The sequence below is a fragment of a genome, unplaced genomic scaffold (assembly GCF_019419815.1).
Source record: "Pyrus x bretschneideri cultivar Hongxiangsu unplaced genomic scaffold, Pyrus_bretschneideri_v1 Contig3, whole genome shotgun sequence".
In the NCBI taxonomy this organism is placed as follows: Eukaryota; Viridiplantae; Streptophyta; class Magnoliopsida; order Rosales; family Rosaceae; genus Pyrus; species Pyrus x bretschneideri.
In genome coordinates, this window is record NW_025999612.1 from 12598051 (window position 1) to 12618443 (window position 20393).

A 20393-nucleotide genomic window follows, 5' to 3' on the forward strand; every position below is an offset into this window, starting at 1 on the left:
TGTTTTGGCAGAGTGGCAGATGGAGTTCCTCCAATCGATAACCCGCCGACGTTATATGCCCTCGCTGGAACCCATGTGGACCATCTTCGTCGTCGTCATCTTCATCGGCTTGATGTTCGAGTTTCTCTTTGACGGGAAATTTTTGCTCCTTGCTGGGTTTTTTGTGATGGGCATGACACTGCGAGGCGGACGAGCACAGGAGCCGACTCACTGAGTTAATGACGGAGCGAGTTAGCGATTATAGTGGAACAACTACTCAATTTTGTTACTGGGATAGCTCGAGGACTCGAGTTCTTGCATTTTGACATAAAACCGCATACTATTCTTTTGGACGATAACTTTTGCCCCAAGATTTCTGACTTCGGGCTTTCGAAACTTTGCCTCAAGAAGGGGAGTACTGTATTAATGTTGGATGCAAGAGGGACGATTGGCTATATTGCTCCGGAAGTGGTTTGTAGAATCTTTGGAGGAGTTTCAGTTAAGTCCGATGTCTACAGCTATGGAATGATGGTTCCGGAGATGGCTGGAGGAAAAAAGAACGTCAACGCCTGAGCGAGCCACACGAGTGATGTTTTTTTTCGGGATTTTATTTAGAAGAAGCTTGAGGCAGGCACCAGTTTAGGGTTGCCGAATGCTGTGACGGAAGAGGAAAACGAACTGGCGAGGAAGATGATTTTGGTAGGGTTGTGGTCCATACAGACGAAGCCATAAGATAGACCATCCATGACTAGAGTGATTGAAATGCTGCAAGGAAGCATTGAAGCCTCGCAAATACCACCAAAGCCTGTCCTAATTTTTCCTGTAAGAACACCACCAGAATCTTCCACGTTCTTTTCTGGATTAATTGGTGTACATCTTATCGATAATTCAGGTCATTAGAGCTATTGAATAAATTTTAACTGAAATGATTTCCGCATGCATTTTTACTCATGTGTTGTCCGAATAAATTTCCATTAGTAATGCATGAATTGCATTACTAAACTGAGTGATTTAGTGAGCATTAAGGTATACTAAAAGCAAAAATTACCCTCGATCTAAAGAAATCGCACTCAATAGCCACAAGAGGATTATACAAAAAAAAAAAAAGCTCAATGAAATTAATGGTGAAACCATTCAATATGAGTTGTACTGATTCGATAGGTTTTCGATGTGAGACTTTAACATTCTTCAAAAACAAGGATGATCGTTTGCCTTAACTGGATGAGTTGCAAATAGACAACCAATGTAACCTTGTAGCCTCAAAACTGCACTATACACGGATCTGCCTTACCATACATACATCTCTGTGAGCTCTCTCATAATATACACACTTATGGAGGGGAACTATAAAGTTTAGTTAGCCGCTGGTATTTGGTGTCGTGGACACGCTAGTCCATCTCATTGCCACGGAATCAGGTGAAGCTGGCAGCGGATCACTCTTTAACGGCACAACATCATTTGCCGAAATATCAATCTCCTCTGTTTTTTGTATGTCAAAATCATCGCTCTGTATCCGCTTTAGTTCGTTAAGCACCTCAATCATGGAAGGTCTCAAATCCTTGTCACTATTCAGACAGCGAAATGCTAGTTCCGCCACAGCAATGATCATTTTTCGTGTTCTGGAGTCTGATTCAAACCCTAAGTATGGGTCTACTAGCTCATGTAATGTATGGTTTTGAATCTTGTTGATCGCCATGGTAGACAAATTGATCTCGTGTCGATGCCTTGTGATGTCAACGGCTGGCATGGATGATATGAGCTCCATCAGCACCACACCAAAGCTATAGACATCACTCTTACTCGTAAGCTGGTAGCATTGGTTATACTCCGGATCAACATAACCTGGAGTCCCTTGAGGAGCAGTTGAGATGTGCGTGACATTCATGGGGAACAGGCGAGATAGTCCAAAATCTGCTACCTTGACACAGAAGAAGTCGTCAAGGAGAATATTTGTAGTTTTCACGTCACGGTGGATAATGTCAGATGCATGAAGATATGACAGTGCGTTTGCAGTTTCGATGGCAATCTTTATTCGAGTAAGCCATGGAAGTGCGCCAGGTTTTGCTTTTTCTCCGTGAAGATGTTCAGCAACAGTTCCATTAGGAATGTACTCGTACACAAGGAGGAGTTCTCGGCTGTGATGAGAGGTGCAACCATAGAGCAACACAAGATTTTGGTGGCGCAGGAGGGCCAAAATCTCGATTTCATTCATGAACTGCTCAACTCTCTTGAAATTGTTTTCATATAGACGCTTGACTGCAACCACTCTCCCATCGCGCAGATTTCCTATTTATGAAACTTACAAATTAAGCACTAAAAGGGTTCATAAAATGGTTAAGAAAATCTGTGATCTTATTACCATGATAAACTGTGCCAAAGCCTCCATCGCCAAGTACTTTTGCAGAATCGAAATAATTAGTTGCTTCTTCAAGTTCCTTATAGCTGAAAATATGTACTCCATGGTAGGTACTTCCCTTCTCCATATCGTCATCCATAGAATACGTACTCGAAAGGATGCTTCGAGTTACGAAGGACGATGGATGGTGTAGTTTTCTTTTTCGACGTTGGTGTACAAAGAAAATAACACACATTATAGCGACCGTAGCAACAGCTGTGCAAACACCTGAGAAGAGGTTGCAGTATTGATAATTAGATGAGGACTAGTGAATATAATCAAATTGAGAAATGTGATAGAACTTTAAATAATTGAAGAAACAAAAGGGTTTGCTAATATATTACCTACTATAAACTTCCTCTTCCAGTCCCAAGAATTATTGTCTGCAAAAGAAATAAAAAAAAAGAAGAATTCTTAGAATAAAAGTTGTGATACAAATTTAAGCCTCAAACACGCGTATTCTCTCTGCTCTATGCTAATCAACGCGAACTAGCATGGCTATCTACAAGCACAAATACTGCAGAAGAAATCTTTACTGTGGGCAGTTTTTCTGAAAAATTCAATCACTACTAAAAGGGAAAGCTTTACTACATAAGTACCATCGTCACAGGTTTTGACATGAGGTCGATCACTGCAAAAACAAACGAATTCATTGTCATCAAATCCACAGCGCCCACCACTCCTCTTGCAATTGCTGCAGTTCTGTGCAGTCCAGATCAAAATGAACCCCATTTTCAAGATTTCGGTGTAGTTCATTTGCTTCAATGCATCGACTCTAGCAGCACCATCGAAAGGCAAATGAACTGAAGACTGGCACGAGTCTAACGAATAGTTCATGCGCTCAACTAGCTCCTTGTCAAAAGTAGCAAAAGAGTGATTGCTGCCCTTGCTAGCACAGTCAATGGGATATGAAGGCATGTATTCCGAAGGGTCTTCAGGGCAATCATAAAAGAAGGAAAAATTGACGTGATCGGAACTATAGTTGAAAGGCGTTCGATCGAGGCTGAAGTTGTGTTGAGGAAGTGGACATTTGTCTTCATAGACTGCCGCGTTGGCCAGAACAAACGAATGGTTTGAGTAAAAGATTTCTCTAATGATGTAATCATCGTCGGAAATACTAAATACCGGGTATTTTTCATTGCAGGTGATCTTGAAGCTCGGGTAACCGCAGGACTCTTGCTTGCCGGAAAGCCAAAAAGGGTAGCTTATGTTCGGACCATTTCCGCACGTTCGAGGCTCGCAGGCCTCGAATCTTTGGTCTACGGAGAAAGCTCGGTTGGGGAAGGTTGTGAATATGATGGTGACAACAATAATACGGAGGAGATTCATGATCAAGAAACGGAGAGAAAAACAGAGAAGTAAAGCAAGTGATGGAATTAATGGGAGTTTGGAATAGCGGAAAAGAAAATTCTTGGTAGTGGGTATAAGATTCGTTTGTTTTTAATATGATTGGAGCCTTGGAGGTGGAAAAGGAGGACAAAGACAAGTAAACAAACCAATGGTCTAAGCAACAGCAATGACATTTGTTTCTTCACAATGGACCCCAAAGGAAAGCTTTTAAAATAAACTCTGGATATTTTTTATAGTAACACACGAACAGTTAAAAGTGTTTTCTGACAATTAAACGAGATTCCGTATACGAGACAATTATTTCATTCCAAAGGCATAACACCGGCCAGAAAGGATTTACAACTATTTGGTGGGAAGTTAGCCAAGGAGGACCAGACAAGAGAATATATCATGCAAAATAAGACTTCGCTCTCTGAAGTTTTGTGGTATTTTGGTAGGCAATGCTGGAAAGCTCAAAACCAAACAAAACACTTTATGGCAATATTTTATTTTTCCACTAAAATGTTTTTGGTCAAAGAGAAAAATAGACCCGAAACTAGTTTTTGATGATATGTAGTGAAGCATATACATCATTTTGGCACTAATGTTGACTTTTGCTTTTTAAACAAGGAATGAGATTTAGAAAAATCAGTGCTAAATACCGAAACAGAAGAAAAACCTACACTTGAGCGAAATTCAATAAAAATCGATAGTAACCGAATAAAAACCAAAAATAATTGAAATATACCAGAAACCGAAGTTATTGTAAATTAACAAACCAAAAAAGTACAAAATATTTTGTTTAGGTTTAGGTAAGGGTCATTACCTATTCGAAGCGACCTAAAAATAGGGCAGAAATCTTCAATTTTGAGGTAGGCAATAAAATGAATAATGCAGCAAGCACTACATATGTTTTGGTGGATTTGCTTGAAACTTAAAGAGTTGTGGTTGGTCATTTATGTGAAGCACACTAGCTATCAACACACTAGAAAAATGATATTCTTATATTCGGTTGACTATAAGCACAAGTATAAACATAAAAAATAACGTATGACATAAGAATTTCTCCAAAGTTGGCCCTAATTACAATGTGCTCGGTTTGACTTAATGGCAAACTTGCGCCACGACACCTAATCTCAATCGGAAGGTGGAGAAATTGTATGGACTTATGACTCACAAGATCAATTGTGACAAAGATTATAGGTTGGTACGAAGTGTGAACTGTATAAAATCTTATATAATTCCTTGCTAACCTCGTAGATCTTTGACTTGGTCAATGCCTACGTGGCATGTGTTTTCGCCTACGACTGGTAGCAAACCTACTGATTTGTCCACAAGTTTGACATGACGATGACCAGTCAAAGGAGCATCACTTCTGGTGTCTGTGTCCAGTCAGCAGGGTTTATCTCATTGGGATTAAGATGAAATAAGACGCCTTAATGAACCAAGTTTTCGGTAACTAAGTTCAAGGGTTAAACCTAATTGCACACTCCATCACAATGTGAGAGCACTAGAACTTAGTTACAACTACTTTACAACACCAACGAATAGCAAACAACACATAAGACGGTATTTTAATTTACTTTGAATTTATTTAAATTACAGAGGCAATTCAAACTTAACTGTAAAGAGATGTGCACGTTGTTTGTAGTGATTATATTAAAATTTATTTAAATTATGGGAATAAAGATTCAAACTTTAATGCGATGATAAAGCACACTACCCTAACAAAGTTGATTTAACTCAAATGTGCAACTATGAATGGAAACTCCATACCAAAAACCCTACTTTGAATCAGACTTAACCTTAATTACTGTCCCTAATCTTATATTAAACGAAGAAAACTGATCTGAAGAAATTAATGGAGAAATTAAGAAGAAATTGATATACATACCACCAGAACTCGGACATATTCGATCACGAGGTCCATCGCGGCAATAACAGACAAACGAATTAGAATTCGATTTCGATTTCGACCCACAGGTTCCATTGGATAATTCACATCGCCGACAGAGCTTCCACTCCGCCTCGTACCTCACCTGAAACCCCTGTTTCAAAACCTGTTTGAGCTTATACGGCGTGTCAGGCATAACATCCACACCCTCCCACATAATCGGAACTCGAAAATTCAAATAACATGAGGTCCAATTTCTCATACGAATCCTCAAAGAGTCGTCGACATAGTACGAAATATCGTCGTCGTCCGTACCCTTTACCTTGCAAGTGAAGTTATTGCGTACGGACATGTTCCCCGGCTGGCAGCCGTAGAGCAGCGTCAGGTTCCGAACGGTTGGGACGTAGGAAAACCGGTCGTAGTCCAAAGTGGTGTTGACGATGTGGTCAGTGCAGGGGGTGTCCCAGAGATCTGAGCGAGCGATTGTCATGGTGTAAAACTGTCGACTAAAGTTCAACACTAGAAAATCTTGGTCTTCAATTTTCATGACAGGGAATTGATCTTCTCGGCAGGTGAGCTCGTAATATTCGAGGCCGCACTGTTGGGGGCGCCCGTTGGCAGCCCAGAAGGGGTATGAGATGTTTTTGAGGAGGCCGCAGTCGTAGTAGCCGCGGCACTCGGTGTATCGGTTGTCATCCTCGCCGAGAGCGGCGGTGGAAAGTAATATTACCGTGACCAAATTGTGGAAGAAGATGAGGAAGGAGACGGGTAGTTTTTGGAGAAAGTGGGTAGGCATAGTAACTTGTTGAAGCTCAATGGGACATGGAGACTAATATAGTTTGATATTTCAGAAGACGAAATTTTTATGTTTTGAAACTGGAAATGTCTGATGCAACATTTGAAATTCAAAGCGGTGGAATATTATTATGATATAATCTGTTTGACCATCGGAAGGGAGAAGTGGGTGGCGTTTTCGTGAGAGATGGATGCGACGACGGCTTATATAGGTTTGTCCCCACTCTCTTTTTTTTTTTTTTTTTTTTTTTTTTTTTTAAATTTCAAAAAATAAGAACGAAAATAATACTCATACCTCGCATATTAATTCACAATAAGTAAACATAGCCTTTGCTTTTAAAACGTGAAAGCAGTAATACGGGAGAAGATATATAAAGGGTGTGTCATCCATATACACTTATTTATATTTCTCATACTTTTTAAAATTTCCGACCGTCGAATCGTGTGTGAATAACATTACTCTATATAAAATAAAGCAAGTAACTCTTGATTTACTCCACTGCATGCTAGTGGCACAACTTTATGCCTATTAAATTTGGGTGAATGACAAATGAATAAGAGATTTTTCAGTGTATCCAGAACACGTGATGATATGTCATATGTTACTATACAAGTGGAGGAAAGTTTTTTTTTTTTTTTTTTCAAATGTCCGTCCACTTGCATAATACATATAACGTATGTGTCTGTGTTCTAAACACACATAAAGGCATCCTCTATTGATCGGGATGGCACTTGGCAGTGCAATTTGGGCATAATTCATTTCAGGGTTTTCAACTGAACTCAATTATTATTATTATTGGAGGGAGAAACGTAGCTTTCTAGTTTGGGATATTTGAATAGATCATTTTCTCATGCATCTGAAGGACTGAAATATGACTGATTCAAGAGTCCGATTGATAGCGTGTTTTTGATACATTTGTTCAAAAGTCTAATTAAACCCAATAAATTTCAACGTGCGTGAGGCATGCAGCATCAACAGGAAGAAATTTAAAAAAAAAAAAAAAACAAAACAAAACAAAAAAAAAAATCATTGTCAAATCTTGAGATGACAATTTTCTCAAAAAAAAAAAAAATTCTTGAGGTGACAAAACCAGTTAGTATAATAGTCGTCTAAAACAATTCATAAAAATCTTGATCTTGCTAGTTCATAAATATCAGATTTTTTTTTTTTTTATGTTTTTAATGAGGAAGATATTGATTTAAATTCAATTGACTAAGACATTAAAGAATTAAGATTTTATTTTGTCAAAAAAAAGGAACTTAGAATTGCATCCCACGTTCTGGACTTGGGGATGAATTTTGTCTATTTCTTTCATCTTTTTTTTTTTTCTTTCATAAAATTAAAGTTTCTGACTATAGTTTTCAATTGAAATATAACTAGAAATTGTACATATGTTATGCATGTGCTTATTATAATTTTGAAACCAAATTTAAAATGAGAGAAAATATAAAATGGTCGTTAAAGCTTTATAGTAATGACATTCAAATAATTTTTTTATCATTGAAAAAGTTGTTCATATCTTGAGCGACTGTTTTTGGATAATTATTTCTTTACTAAAAATATATCTTATTTGGGAGAAAAAACGTAGAAGAGTAAATGGAGGCCACTGATATATTTATCTAGCTGTGAGGCTTTGAAGAAAAGGCAATAAAATTATTTTGTGTTTAATTTTCAAATTGTCAATAAATTTTATTTTGATTTTTTTTTTTTTTTAAGTTTGTTGACTGAGTCAATATGGTCTTTTTACTTATGTTTTTTATTGACAAAGAACGTTCTTTAATAGTTAATTTAAATTCCATATATATATATATATTTTTTTTCCTCTTTTTTTGTTTTTTTTGAGTAAATCCAAATAAATTTTTAAAGCTCAATATCATATCCATTAGCAACTTGCTAATTCATTACTTTTTTTTTTTTTGAAGAACTGCTCATTCATTACTTTTGTAAACAACTTGCTAATTCTTTTACCAAGTCAATTCCCGTTTCTAAAGTAGAAAATAACTGATCCAGATCCGGGTGCAAAACCCGCAAGAACAATTTTGGGCCTCAGCCCATTTTCGGTACAGTATATTTATTGGCGGCACATTGTTTTGTGTGTGTGTGTGTGTGAGTGAGTTTTGTTGGGGTTTGGTTGTTGGGGCTGGGTTGGGGAGATTTGGATCCGAATCCAAAATCATCATTCATCATGTGATCCAAAATCATTTGATTTTTTTTATTTAAAATTAAACACAAATAATATCTAACAAAAATTAGCCGCACGATGTACAATAAATTATTAGAATATAAGGATTCCTAAGATCTTCACTAAGAGAATCCGAAGAGGATCCCATCCGGGTTTTGGGGGTGGGGGTTGGGTGGGTGGGGAGTGGGGGGATGGTATTTGATCACTCAAAATCTGTGGGCAAAAATCTATGCCAACCCAAAGAAGAAACTAATTATTAACTTAGGCCCAGCTGCCAAAATGAAATATGTGTAAAAATGTTCGAAACATCGTCACGTAAGAAGAAACATAGAGAAATGTTTTTCATCGTAGCTAACTGATGTAGCTACAAAGGAACACAGGTCCTATGTGACATGTACTATGCACCAATTATAATTCTCCTAACTTCTTTAAAGTAGAGATATCGCTTGTAAAAAAAAATGTAACTATTCATACATACAAAGTAAGTTTAAAGTTAACTAGTAAATAACAATAAAATTTTAAGATAACCAATTGATCGTAGCATACCTTGTTTGCAGACACCGTTGGTTCTGGTTTCATCTTTGCAAAAGCACAGAAAATTGTGCGCAGTGTTGTTGTAGCCACACAGACCACCATTTGCCTCACAAGATCCGCACTCCTTAGCCATGCCCCAATCCAGCACAAACCCTTCGTTCATAGCGCCACCAAATCCACCGATCAAACCACCAAAGTCACTGGTAATCTCCGTCGTCTTTATCACCGGAACCACCACATTCTCCTCGCAGTTCTCGAACCAATCAAAGCCCTCCGTCTCGTTCCCCACCGTAAACACGTAAGACTTCATCTTACCGTATCCCAAACACCCAATGGGAGGCACGAGAGGAGGGTAGGAAGTGCAGTTGAAGAAAAAACTGAGGTTCAAATCTGGATGGGAGTAATTTAAAGGGAGGGTGCCTAGAGTTACATTATGTCGTGCCCTAGGGCATGTATGGCCAACGACATCGATGTCAACAAGATGGACGGTGGAATCAGTGTAGTTTATTTGTTTGACATAATATGAGTCGGTTGGTAGGGTGAGGATAGGCTCGCCGTCGGCGGAGCATGTGAGGCCGAAACCAGGGTAGCCACAGTACTGATCGGCAGTGGTGGCTTCGACTTCGACATGCCAAAACGGATAGCGGAAGGCTAAGCCGTTGCCGCAATCATATGTGCCGCAAATATTGGTTGAGGATGAAGAACTACTAGTGTTGCTGATTCCATATGACTTCACGATCAAGAAGAAGAGTGAGAAAGAAACAAGGTGGTAAACATCAAGTGGTGGCATGGTGAATATGGAGTATATTGTCTATGGTATGTACTTTATATATAGCTTAAACTTAACTAGGTGTTAGGGAACACGGTATGTGAAAAGAATCTTTTTATATATACGTATTGCGTGTTTTCTCCTCTGTGTTGTATGCAAATTACTATTTAACGTATATGCAAATAAAAAATTATTAAAAGAACATTATGTGTAACGTTTCGTTAGACTCAACTCAAGGGTTTAAAAAAATTGTAGTAACAAAAAGTACAATAATAAAAAAGAATATTATGTGTGGAGTTTTGTTAGACTCAAGGGTTTAAAAAAATTGTAGTAACAAAAAGTACAATAATAAAAAAGAATATTATGTGTGGAGTTTTGTTAGACTCAAGGGTTTAAAAAAATTGTAGTAACAAAAAGTACAATAATAAAAAAGAATATTATGTGTGGAGTTTTGTTAGACTCAAGGGTTCAAAAAAATTGTACCAAAAAGTACAAAAATTTAAATAACCATTTATCTTCGAATTAAGATTAAACGGTTGATGATCTTAATTTTTTTTAATTTAAAATCTATAAAAATATATATCAAGTGTGAAACTGTGATCGCAACAATGATTCCTTCCAAAATAAAAAACTCAAAAGTATTTTCTGCAAAACTTGTCTGTTATGCATGTTGAGGACTAAAAGAACTTGGACACAAACATGTAAGATTAAAGTTCATTGAACCGTCGTTCCTAGGAGAAATAGCCAAGAAATACAGATGATTCAGCTAAAAGACTATGTGCGAAGACTCCTCGGATAAGGTTTTGGAGATAAGATAACCATACAAGTCAGCAAAGTTGGATTAAAATATAAAAGACGTGTGGCCTCCACGTTCCTGAGATTACTTTTATGAGACCATCACTTTAATATATATTTTCTGTACTAATTTTTCTTTTAAGGGTGTAGAAATTTTTTATTTTAAAAAAAGAATAATGATAGACAGATTGAATTTGTAAATAAAATTTTAAAAGTTGAAGAATATAAAAGTTAATGATTGATTTATTATTTACATGTTGATAAATGTGTTTGTTCTTATTAGTGACATAATTTACTTTATAAATTTAATCTTCTTAATATTACTTAAAAAAAATAGTACAGAAAATATTTATTAAAGTGATGATCTCATAAAAATAATCTTAGGAACGTGGGGGCCACACGTCTTCTGTATATTCAATCCAACTTATGCTGACTAGAGGCCACACGTCTTAGGAGGATAGACATGTTAAGTGGCCACTTGAGTTAGAAAAATGCCCAATTGCCCACAGATTTTGATAGAGAATAGCGCCCCTAGATTTTGATTGTGAATGGTTTGTTTGTGATAACAACGTTGTTAAACAATTACATAAGGCATTTTAGCTAAAATAATTTTTTAAATTGACATAACTCCTCATTTTGGTACTTTAGATTTTGAAATAGATAGAATAATTCCTAAATTTATCCCCGTCAATTATTTTGATCATTCCGTGAAAAATCTCTAGTAAATAAGAACAAAAATGACAAAAATATCCTCAATTTAATAAATAATGTGCCAAAATGATTTGACAAAATTGAGAGTATTTGTGTCATTTTGGTCCTTATTTAACGAAGATTTTCTACGGAACGACCGAAATGATTGACTATGGACAAACTCAAGGATTACTTCTATCGATTTAAAATCTCTAGGATCAAAGTGAGATGCCAATCCTAAGGACCATTTGGTTAAATAGCCATTACATAATAGCGCATGATTATTTGGTCAAGCAACACTCAATTTTTCTACTAAACAATAATTTTTACCATTAAGAGCATCTATTTGAGGACTCTTCAATTGAAACCGTTGATTTTTAACAATAAAAATAAATAAATAAACTCATAATGAGTTTGGACCTTAGATTTTGCAACAGATAAAAAAAAATATAATAAGTAGCATGTGCGTTGCGTCTGTAGCTATTGATCGAAAAACAATAGCTATACAATAGCAATCACACGGGTGGGCCCATTTTTTCATTCAAAATGCCCAATGGGCTTTACCACTTTCGTTTCTATATTGTCCCACGTGTGGGAGAAATTTTTAGTTATGACGAGAACATAGATGATATATCACGTATTTTTATGCAAATGGTGGAAAATTTTAACTTTTAAGTTATTAACCTTTTAACACACATAACCCACCATTTATGTAAGGACACGTGGTGTACCACCTCGTATGATGGTCACACTGAAAAATATCTCCATGTGTGGAGGCTTCCCCATGTATAATGTGAGTACTTATACTTTAAGAACTCAATTTCTAATATATTGGAGGACCTTGTTCCTCATTTATAGGGACCATACGGTTATGAGGACAAGTGCAGTGACAAACCTTGCAAATGACACATTGTTTTTTCTTTCAACTGTTTTCATATGTCAATTGAATTGCTGGTCATCTTATTTGTATTTAGCTGAGACATTGCCTTCCCTCTTTCTCTAAAAAAAACCTAAATTTCTGAAAGCCTTCTTCTCGTCTGCCCCTTGCTCCGGCTTGGGGTATGTGGTAGCCCAATGCCACCCCCCCTCCCCCCCCCCCCCCATCACCCTCTTCCCTCTTCCCTCTTCCCCTTTCTTCCTCCTTATCCCCCCATATCTCCCCATTTTTATTGTTTTCACCTTCTCCTCCAACTCCCCCCAGTTTTTCCCTTCTACAAACCACCATGGTTGGTGATTTGCATTTTCTTTTTATGCACTTAGATTTCTGCTGTTTTCATTTTGAGTATTTTGTGTCTCAGGTTGCCCTAGCTTGGTCTCAGTTTTCCTGAGTTTATCTCATATTTTTTATCTCTACCTTGTTCCTCTCCAAACATCGCTTCTCACCGTGGATCTTCAACCATCTACCCTTGTTGCTCGTTTCATCTGGTGTCTCCCCCAAAGGCGCACTTTGGTGGTTCGTAGTGTTTAAAGTGCATTTTGGACTATTCGGTAGGATTATGGAAGTGCTCTCAGCGCAGATTGCTTGCCTACCCCCATTTTTCGTTCATCCTTTTAGTTCTTTGGCCCTTCTTCTGGGTGGTGGCGACAGATCTGTGGTGGTGGTGCGGCTGTTTTGGTGGAGGTGGCTCCTTTACATTTCGTGTCTAAGTTTTTTCATTTGTTCGCTGCTCATTCTGGGCCTATTTTATTGTAATTTTCTGTTATGGAGTTGAGCTTTTGTTTGGTCATTTTGGACTCTCTTTTAAAGTTTTCCTTACCTTGTAATAGCTTTCTCTTTCTATGAAATTTACTTTCATTGAAAACTGAATTGTTGGCCTAATATTGAAAAGACAAAATACGCATATTCTCATAGGCAAATTTTGGCAAGCATAAAAAGGTATTTTCCTTAATATATTTCCTTTGATAGCATCGATATTTTTTGCTTTATTAGCCAACTCATGCTTCTGTTTTATCACGAAACTATTTCATTGTGAATAACTACCAAAAATTAATTTTATAGTATGATCTTAGACCTATGATATTTTAGTTTCTATACACATTTGATGATCAAAACTCTTTTTTCTTTTCTTTTTTTCTTTTTTTTTTTTTTTTTTTTTTTTTATCACGTTGCCATTTTCTCATCTCTTCACAAACAATGCCATTTTCTCTAGGTTCCAAAACACAAACTTCTTCAACAGACATAGAAACTGTGAGGTTTGTCCATATGGTCTCTGAGGTTTGTCCCTCGGCGAGTCTTTGGAACTCCATAGAAATTGACTTTAGCCTAATTCCTCAGTCTTCCACAGCCAACGACTCAATCCTTTCTCAGTACTCCAAGTCCCTACGAATTCAATCTCGTTATCACCGATAAAAAAAACTACTACAAACGTTGTCTTTACAGTTCTGCGTTTTCTTGTCCTAGCTCTAATCTTGCAGGTAACAATTTTGCCTAACGCTCTTCAAAACAATCATCGCCACCCTTCAAAGAATCTTACGCTTGCATTGAACCAAGCTCTGACGTTCTTCGATGCGCAAAAGTGTAACATGTTTCTACCATCATGCATTTGATTAGAAATGGTTTACATGTTACTTTTTTTTTATCTAACTTGCTGAAAAGTTTCTTATATGATCAGCTGGGGTTTACCCTAATAACAGTCCTGTAAATTTTCGCGCTAGTTCCGCATTGCATGATGGGAATTTGAGCAGAAAACTGGCGAATCTTGAGGGCTGTTTCTATGATTCTGGTAACAACATAAAGTTCAGCTTCCCTAGCTACGTACAGCTTATATCGTAACCCTGTTGAGCTGGACAGTGATCGAATACCACGAAAAGTATGCTGATATTGGTGATCAGCTTGATCATGTCAAGGACATAATCAAATGGGGCAGTGATTATTTGCTCAAACTCTTTGTTCATCCAAACACAACTTCAGAGTTCATATTGTATTGTCAGGCAAACCTTCCTGAACGTTTTAAATCCTATTTTTAGTTTTTATTGTTTGCACCACAATCTTGTTTCTCGGTTTTAGTGACAATGTTCCATTTTCTTTTTTTTTCCAATTTAGATTGGAAGTGGAAACATTGATGCCAAGGTTCCTAATGACATAGCAAAGGCCCGAAGACATGGATTACGACAGACCTGTTTCGATCTGCGACAGCATGGATTCTGATTTAGCAGGGGAAATTATTGCAGCATTATCGGCTTCTTCATTAGTCCTTAAAGAAAATTATACGCAGAAGAATTAGCCACAGCATCCAAGAAGCTTTACGAGAGTACAATTACTTAACTGGACCCTGCTAGGCAAGCAGCATACACCGAGGTTGATGCTTGTGGAGGAGAATCTAGGAATTTCAACAACTCGTCTGGTTTCCAAGATGAACTGGTTTGGGGAGGAACATGGTTATTTTTCGCTACCGGAGATAATTCATATCTAGATTATGCTACAAAAGAATTTAAGTACGCAGTGGCTAATGAAACAAGTGCCGATAAAGGGATTTTCTATTGGAACAACAAGCTCACTGCCAATGCCGTAATTTTACTGCAACATTCACTCTCGAATTTATGAACTTGAATAAGTTTTGAACTGGTTGGTACGTTACATCTTGTAGGTCTGCTCACGCATCTCTGATATTTTCGTGATCTTGGATTCCCGTATGAATCTACTTTGGACGCGTCATCAGACATCACTGACACCCTCATGTCTTCTTATCTTTCCTCTCAGATAACACCAGGTATATATATCTGAGTAAATTGTATAGCGACTACCTTGATCTTCTGCGTAGTTCTGGTGGGAGTTGCAGCAATTTTGGCTTTTCCGTCGATATGTTGCGCAATTTCTTGATGACTCAGGCAATTGTTACATATGATAAGTTACATCGAATCTACAAGCTTAGTGTTGTACCTGCATAGGAACACGAGTCTTAATGTTTTACCTTATTTATGCAATTTTTTTTTTTCAAGTCAATTACATTCTAGGAGAGAATCCAATGAAGCTGAGCTACATGGTTGGCTTCGGAAACGAGTTTCCAACCCAAGTACACCATAGAAGTGCATCGATCCCTTGGGATGGTCATCAATACTCTTGTGAAGATGGAGAGAGATGGAAAAACACCAAGGATCCGAATCCAAATATGCTTTTGGTAGCCATGTTAGCAGGTCCCGACGAATTGGACAAATTCGTGGACGAAAGGGATAAGCAAGAGTTCACTGAGCCCAGCATAGCGACTAGTGAGAAATGCTGGTTTAGTTGCAGCACTCATTGCAGTTCACGTTCCTCCTCGTCATCGTTCTTCGAAGGCCAAAGGCACGCATTTGGGGATAGACCAGACGGGTATTTTTGGTAAGATTAGGTCGTAGTTGCTGGCGGGTTTTGCTGTTGGGTTAGGATGTACTTTGTGCAGTTTTAAGAACATAATTTTTAGATAATTCCCTGTACTTTCTTAATTAATTTGATGTTTCTCTAAGCTCAAGCGTTGAACAAGAAAACAAAGTCAAGGACTCTGGGAAAAACTGGTAAAATTGTCATGGAAAATGATTATTTTACAAGCTGAACATACAGCAATTGACAATCATAAAAAGGGAAGGACATTGCATATAATATCAAGTTTCGCAAGCGTGGGTTAGGTTTGTTGAGGAAATTAGCATGCCGCCCAGCCAAATACAAATCTTTATTCCGTAAACTCATCATGTAATTTAGAATAGCCTAAAATATTGCCTTACCAAACAAAGAAAAAGAGAGAATGTTGAAGATTCAATACTCGTGTCTGGAGCTGGAGAGAAGATGGAGGGCATTTTGGTTTAGGGTAGATGGCTTATTGGAATATCGTCCAAAAAATGGTCATGTATATTATGTCAACTTTTATGACTGAAGTGACTTTGTCTTTATTAAAAGTCTAGAAAATGATTTGGAACAAAGAAGTTGAGGGACTGTCAGATATTTTTATTGGTAGTGGTGAGTTCCATTACCCAGTGCCCAAGAGAAGGATTTTTCTCTGGGTTCACGTCACGTCTGTCTTCTTCCCCAAAACTCCTTATAAACCGACTCATCAAACCATATTTGTTCAACCCAAAGAATTTCAAAATGTAGAAGCATGTCATCCGACTCCCACTCAAAAGTACAATTTTAATAAACCATTTCAATAGGGCATGTTTGCTTATACTAAGAGTAATGCTAGGAAAATTAAATTAGCAAATCATATGAGGTGTCACAAATAAAAAATAAGCATGTTTATCAACAATTAAGTAATAATTCAATATATGTCTTCCAGTTTCAAACTACAGGATTACATAAAATATATATTCTAAACGTTAGTTAGTTGTTCTGCAGTGCTAGAAACCCAATGGAGAGAATTAGCAGTAAGGGTAATTAAGACTTTTTACTCGAGTTTTTAGTTAGAATTATAAGAAATTAGAAATTTGGCTAAAATTCAATTTTTACCTCTAAAACTGGCTATTTGTCAAACTTTCCGAAGTTCTGTCCATGTGTGAACCTCGTTGTCACATGGAACTCACTCAACCACATTGCTAAGTCTCTAGTCTCTACTACGTTAAATTAGTCCCCATCCTCATTTGATTGGGATAATATATTGCACATATTTTGTATTTTTTTTTTTTTTTTTTTTGGGAACCAAGGAACCCCATCTGAATGAGTTGGATTATGAATTGATTCACATCAAATTGATTTGCTTACATTTCATAATAGATAGCAGTACATCCGTGGCCGATCGTCTTGGAAATTGTTGGTATTGTGTCACATTCAAAGACTAGCAAGTTTTGAATTTGACTGACATCAAATTAATGATTAAATATTAAAAAACATAGCGATACATATATACAATATTTATTTTTCTTACGTATGTTTATATAGTGTTGATAAAATTTGCGTTGGTAAAAGTTCACAACATTGATGATGAAATCAACAGAGACAAAGCAAAGGTAATGCTAACTAATTTAACGGAATGGACGCCTAAAGGGGCAAAATGAGAGCGAAATGAGTTTCGAGGTGTTCAGAGAAGAGAAAAAAATGAAGGAAAAGAGATAAAGAGATCTCCCGGTGGAGATGCTCTCTTGACCTTGGAGTGTGGTAGGTTTGATTTGGAAAATCACTTTAATTGGATGGCTTTGGTAGTTGAATGGGGTCTTAGATTCTCTCTCCCTCCAATGTGCCTGCCTTACTTTCATTCTTAGCCCTTGAATAAAATTTCCTACGAGGCAGATTAAGGCCACGTAAGAAACAAGAATTCTGATACTTGGTATGGTGGAACAAATATCATCTCTGAATCTCACTGTCTAAAGTCTAAGAAGCAAGAAATTTGAACTATTCAAATTGAATTTCAACGGTCCCTAATAACTCATTCTGTTAGCCCACCTTACACAAATTAAGAGCTCGAATCTCTCTTTTTCTCTCTCAACAGTTTACATTTCTTGTTCTTTTGACTCCAGACGGTGAGGTCTGAACAGGATCTAAATTCGTATAGGCGCACCACCAATCGTATGTCAACATGTTACCAGACATGCATGCATGCATGCAACCGGTTAGTTGAGGCATATTGAATTCCCAGCGAGAAAGTTGGCGTGCAATTAAGTTAATCGGTACACAAATAAAGAATTGTGTCGTGCATGGGATATATAAACTAGAACCAATTAAATGGACAAGAGTAACAACATATGAAGACCCACAAATCAGGACCTCCTACCAGTAGCTTACGCTAAATATTTAATTGCGTAGAAGAAATTGCATAGAACGATTTGACTGTTGTATAGTCTTTCGGTCTAATAATACATTAGTCTTTATGCACGTGTGTATAAGATATTTTTTGAATCACGGTATGTCACACGCTACTTATACATTTTAAATATATTTATATGTGTAATTTGACAAAAGGTCAAATATTTGAAGTAAATAAACTATCTTAGATTGTGCTAGAAGAAACCTCTAATAAACCAATTAAAGCAGTTGAATCCACATAATAAAATCAGTCTCTATTGAATTTATATTAAGAATAGAGAAAATAATATTTAACAAACAACTGATTGAATCATATTATTACTAGCCTATTGTGAGGCTAAACCCACTCTCTCCCTATTGCACGCCTCTCAAGATGTTTTGAAAGTGTTTAAAAATAGAGAAAATAATAATTAATGAACAATTGATTGAATCACATTATTGCTAGCCTATTGTGAGCTGTTAATAATTTAAAAAAAGAACTGTACAAAAAAAATTAATTATTAAAAAAAACAATGTTAAAATGACGTAAATATTCCTGCTAAATTTGATGCATTATTTTGGATTGTTTTTGAAGTTTTTTGTTTGAAGGACATTTTTATCTATTTATTTTTTGTGAAGCTTGTGGCACCAAAAAAATATTATTCATTGGACCCTTAGTTTTATATATAAAGATTAACATGCACAATTTTTTCTCTACATGACAATACTTTATTGGGACTGAACTATCATGATTGCGGTCCTTCTATGTAATTAAGCTCCCTCTCAACTATATTCATCAATAACTTTCTATTTCCTTGTTGTATCGGTAAAAATACTTTGAAGAATAAGTCATGCACTTTAATTATATTTTTGACATTTTCAGTTATGATGGTATTATCCACACACATTCATTTTTATCTTTTACACACTTTTTTTTTTTATTTTTGTCATTTGATCTTCTTCAATTTATTAGATCCGATGACCATAAATAAAGAAAGATGTGTGAGAGGTTAAAAAATAATGTGTGGATAACACAACCCTTTCAGTTAAACCTAACCCAAATGTGTGTATTTTTTTTTCTTTTGGCATGGTTCTACAAAGCTTAGAATTCATATAAATATTTTCGGTTTAGTGTATGATGGAGAAGTTTCTCTAACCTAAAGCTACATTTTAATTTTTTTCATTTTTTCTGAAAACAACATGGAAATTTGAAACTACCATAAACAATTATATTTTGGCATTAAACAAACGAAATAGCAACATCATAATTTGCGTTTGTGAACCAAACTTAACCTAAGATCAAATATAAATATATAACCAACCTCAACCAACACCATTCGACATGGACACACATTAAAATGCAAACTACATGAGAATCCATGCATTATAAACCAAACTTAACCTAGGATCAAATATAAATATGATTTTTGTAACATATAAAAAAAAAACCGAAAAATTCACACCTTAAAGTTTGACAATGAAACTTCTAGTGTCCTTTTTATGAATATATATGTCAAGATGAAGACTTGGAAAGAGACGGAGTCTCAAGGTAAAATGGATAGATGAAGATTTTGGAAGACAAAAAACTTTACGAAAAGATGTGGAGTACTTTGGGCTACCGAAAGACATGACGCAAAATCAAGCACATGGGCATTCTAGTATTTATACCGCAAATTTCACTTAATGAGATAAAACTTGATTATAGTTTGTTGTTCAATATTATAATTTATAAATATGTCAAAGTCCAAGGTACGAAAGCAGGTGCACCACAATATACTACATACTTGACGGTCTTGTTTGCCAGCTCAATATTTTATTTTGGGTCTAAAGGAAATCATTATGATAGATTTTAATTTCCACTAAGAGAACTAGATAAGCTGTTTGAATAATTAAACATCAATGCATACCCATCAAATCCAAAATCAAAATTTAAAAATTTCTATTTATATAGATTTGATTCAATATTCACAGTCCAATTCAACCATTGGAAAATTGAATGGTATAGAAAATGTTGGCCAAGAATTGAACCTATGTAGTGTTTGAATGGGAGGAGATTTCAAGCCCTAGATGAGGAGGGACTTATTCTCATACCCAAAGTAAGCATAAAACTTTTATATAAAGTATGACTTTATTGGAAAAATTATTAAGTTTGATTAGCAACTAGTAACCGCCGCAATGGTAGTTACTATTGACACCTGCGTGGCACGGGGCGCGGAGTAGGTGAGAGCTACCACCCTACTAACACTCCAAATGAATTTTTTTTTGGTCTAATTATTAACGAATTTCTTCGTTATTGTAGTGACCAATTTGAAAGGAGAAGTTTTTGTGTCCATTCATCACATACA

At 36.3% G+C, this 20393-nt stretch overlaps 2 protein-coding genes across 4 annotated transcripts; both read right to left on the bottom strand.

Moving 5' to 3' along the window:
• Nucleotides 1-1092: 1092 nt before the first annotated feature.
• LOC103939110 (LEAF RUST 10 DISEASE-RESISTANCE LOCUS RECEPTOR-LIKE PROTEIN KINASE-like 1.2) lies at nucleotides 1093-8222 on the bottom strand. 3 transcript variants are annotated; one of them, XM_048589462.1, is made up of 5 exons: nucleotides 5920-8221; nucleotides 5598-5751; nucleotides 2719-2757; nucleotides 2339-2602; nucleotides 1093-2265 (listed from the first exon to the last, which is right to left on the bottom strand). In XM_048589462.1, exons 1-5 carry the CDS (start codon nucleotides 6391-6393, stop codon nucleotides 1337-1339), a joined length of 1860 nt encoding a protein of 619 aa, XP_048445419.1. In that variant the 5' UTR covers nucleotides 6394-8221; the 3' UTR covers nucleotides 1093-1336. The 3 variants fall into 3 exon arrangements, with proteins under 3 accessions (XP_048445419.1, XP_048445418.1, XP_009347440.2); XM_048589461.1 differs by having other exon boundaries at nucleotides 5598-8222; XM_009349165.3 differs by lacking the exons at nucleotides 5598-5751; nucleotides 5920-8221 and adding an exon at nucleotides 2974-5585.
• A 13-nt stretch (nucleotides 8223-8235) lies between these two features.
• LOC125479732 (LEAF RUST 10 DISEASE-RESISTANCE LOCUS RECEPTOR-LIKE PROTEIN KINASE-like 2.1) lies at nucleotides 8236-9900 on the bottom strand. Its single transcript, XM_048589463.1, has one exon. The coding sequence runs from the start codon at nucleotides 9897-9899 to the stop codon at nucleotides 9069-9071; it is 831 nt and encodes a 276-aa protein (XP_048445420.1). The 5' UTR covers nucleotide 9900; the 3' UTR covers nucleotides 8236-9068.
• Nucleotides 9901-20393: the final 10493 nt, after the last annotated feature.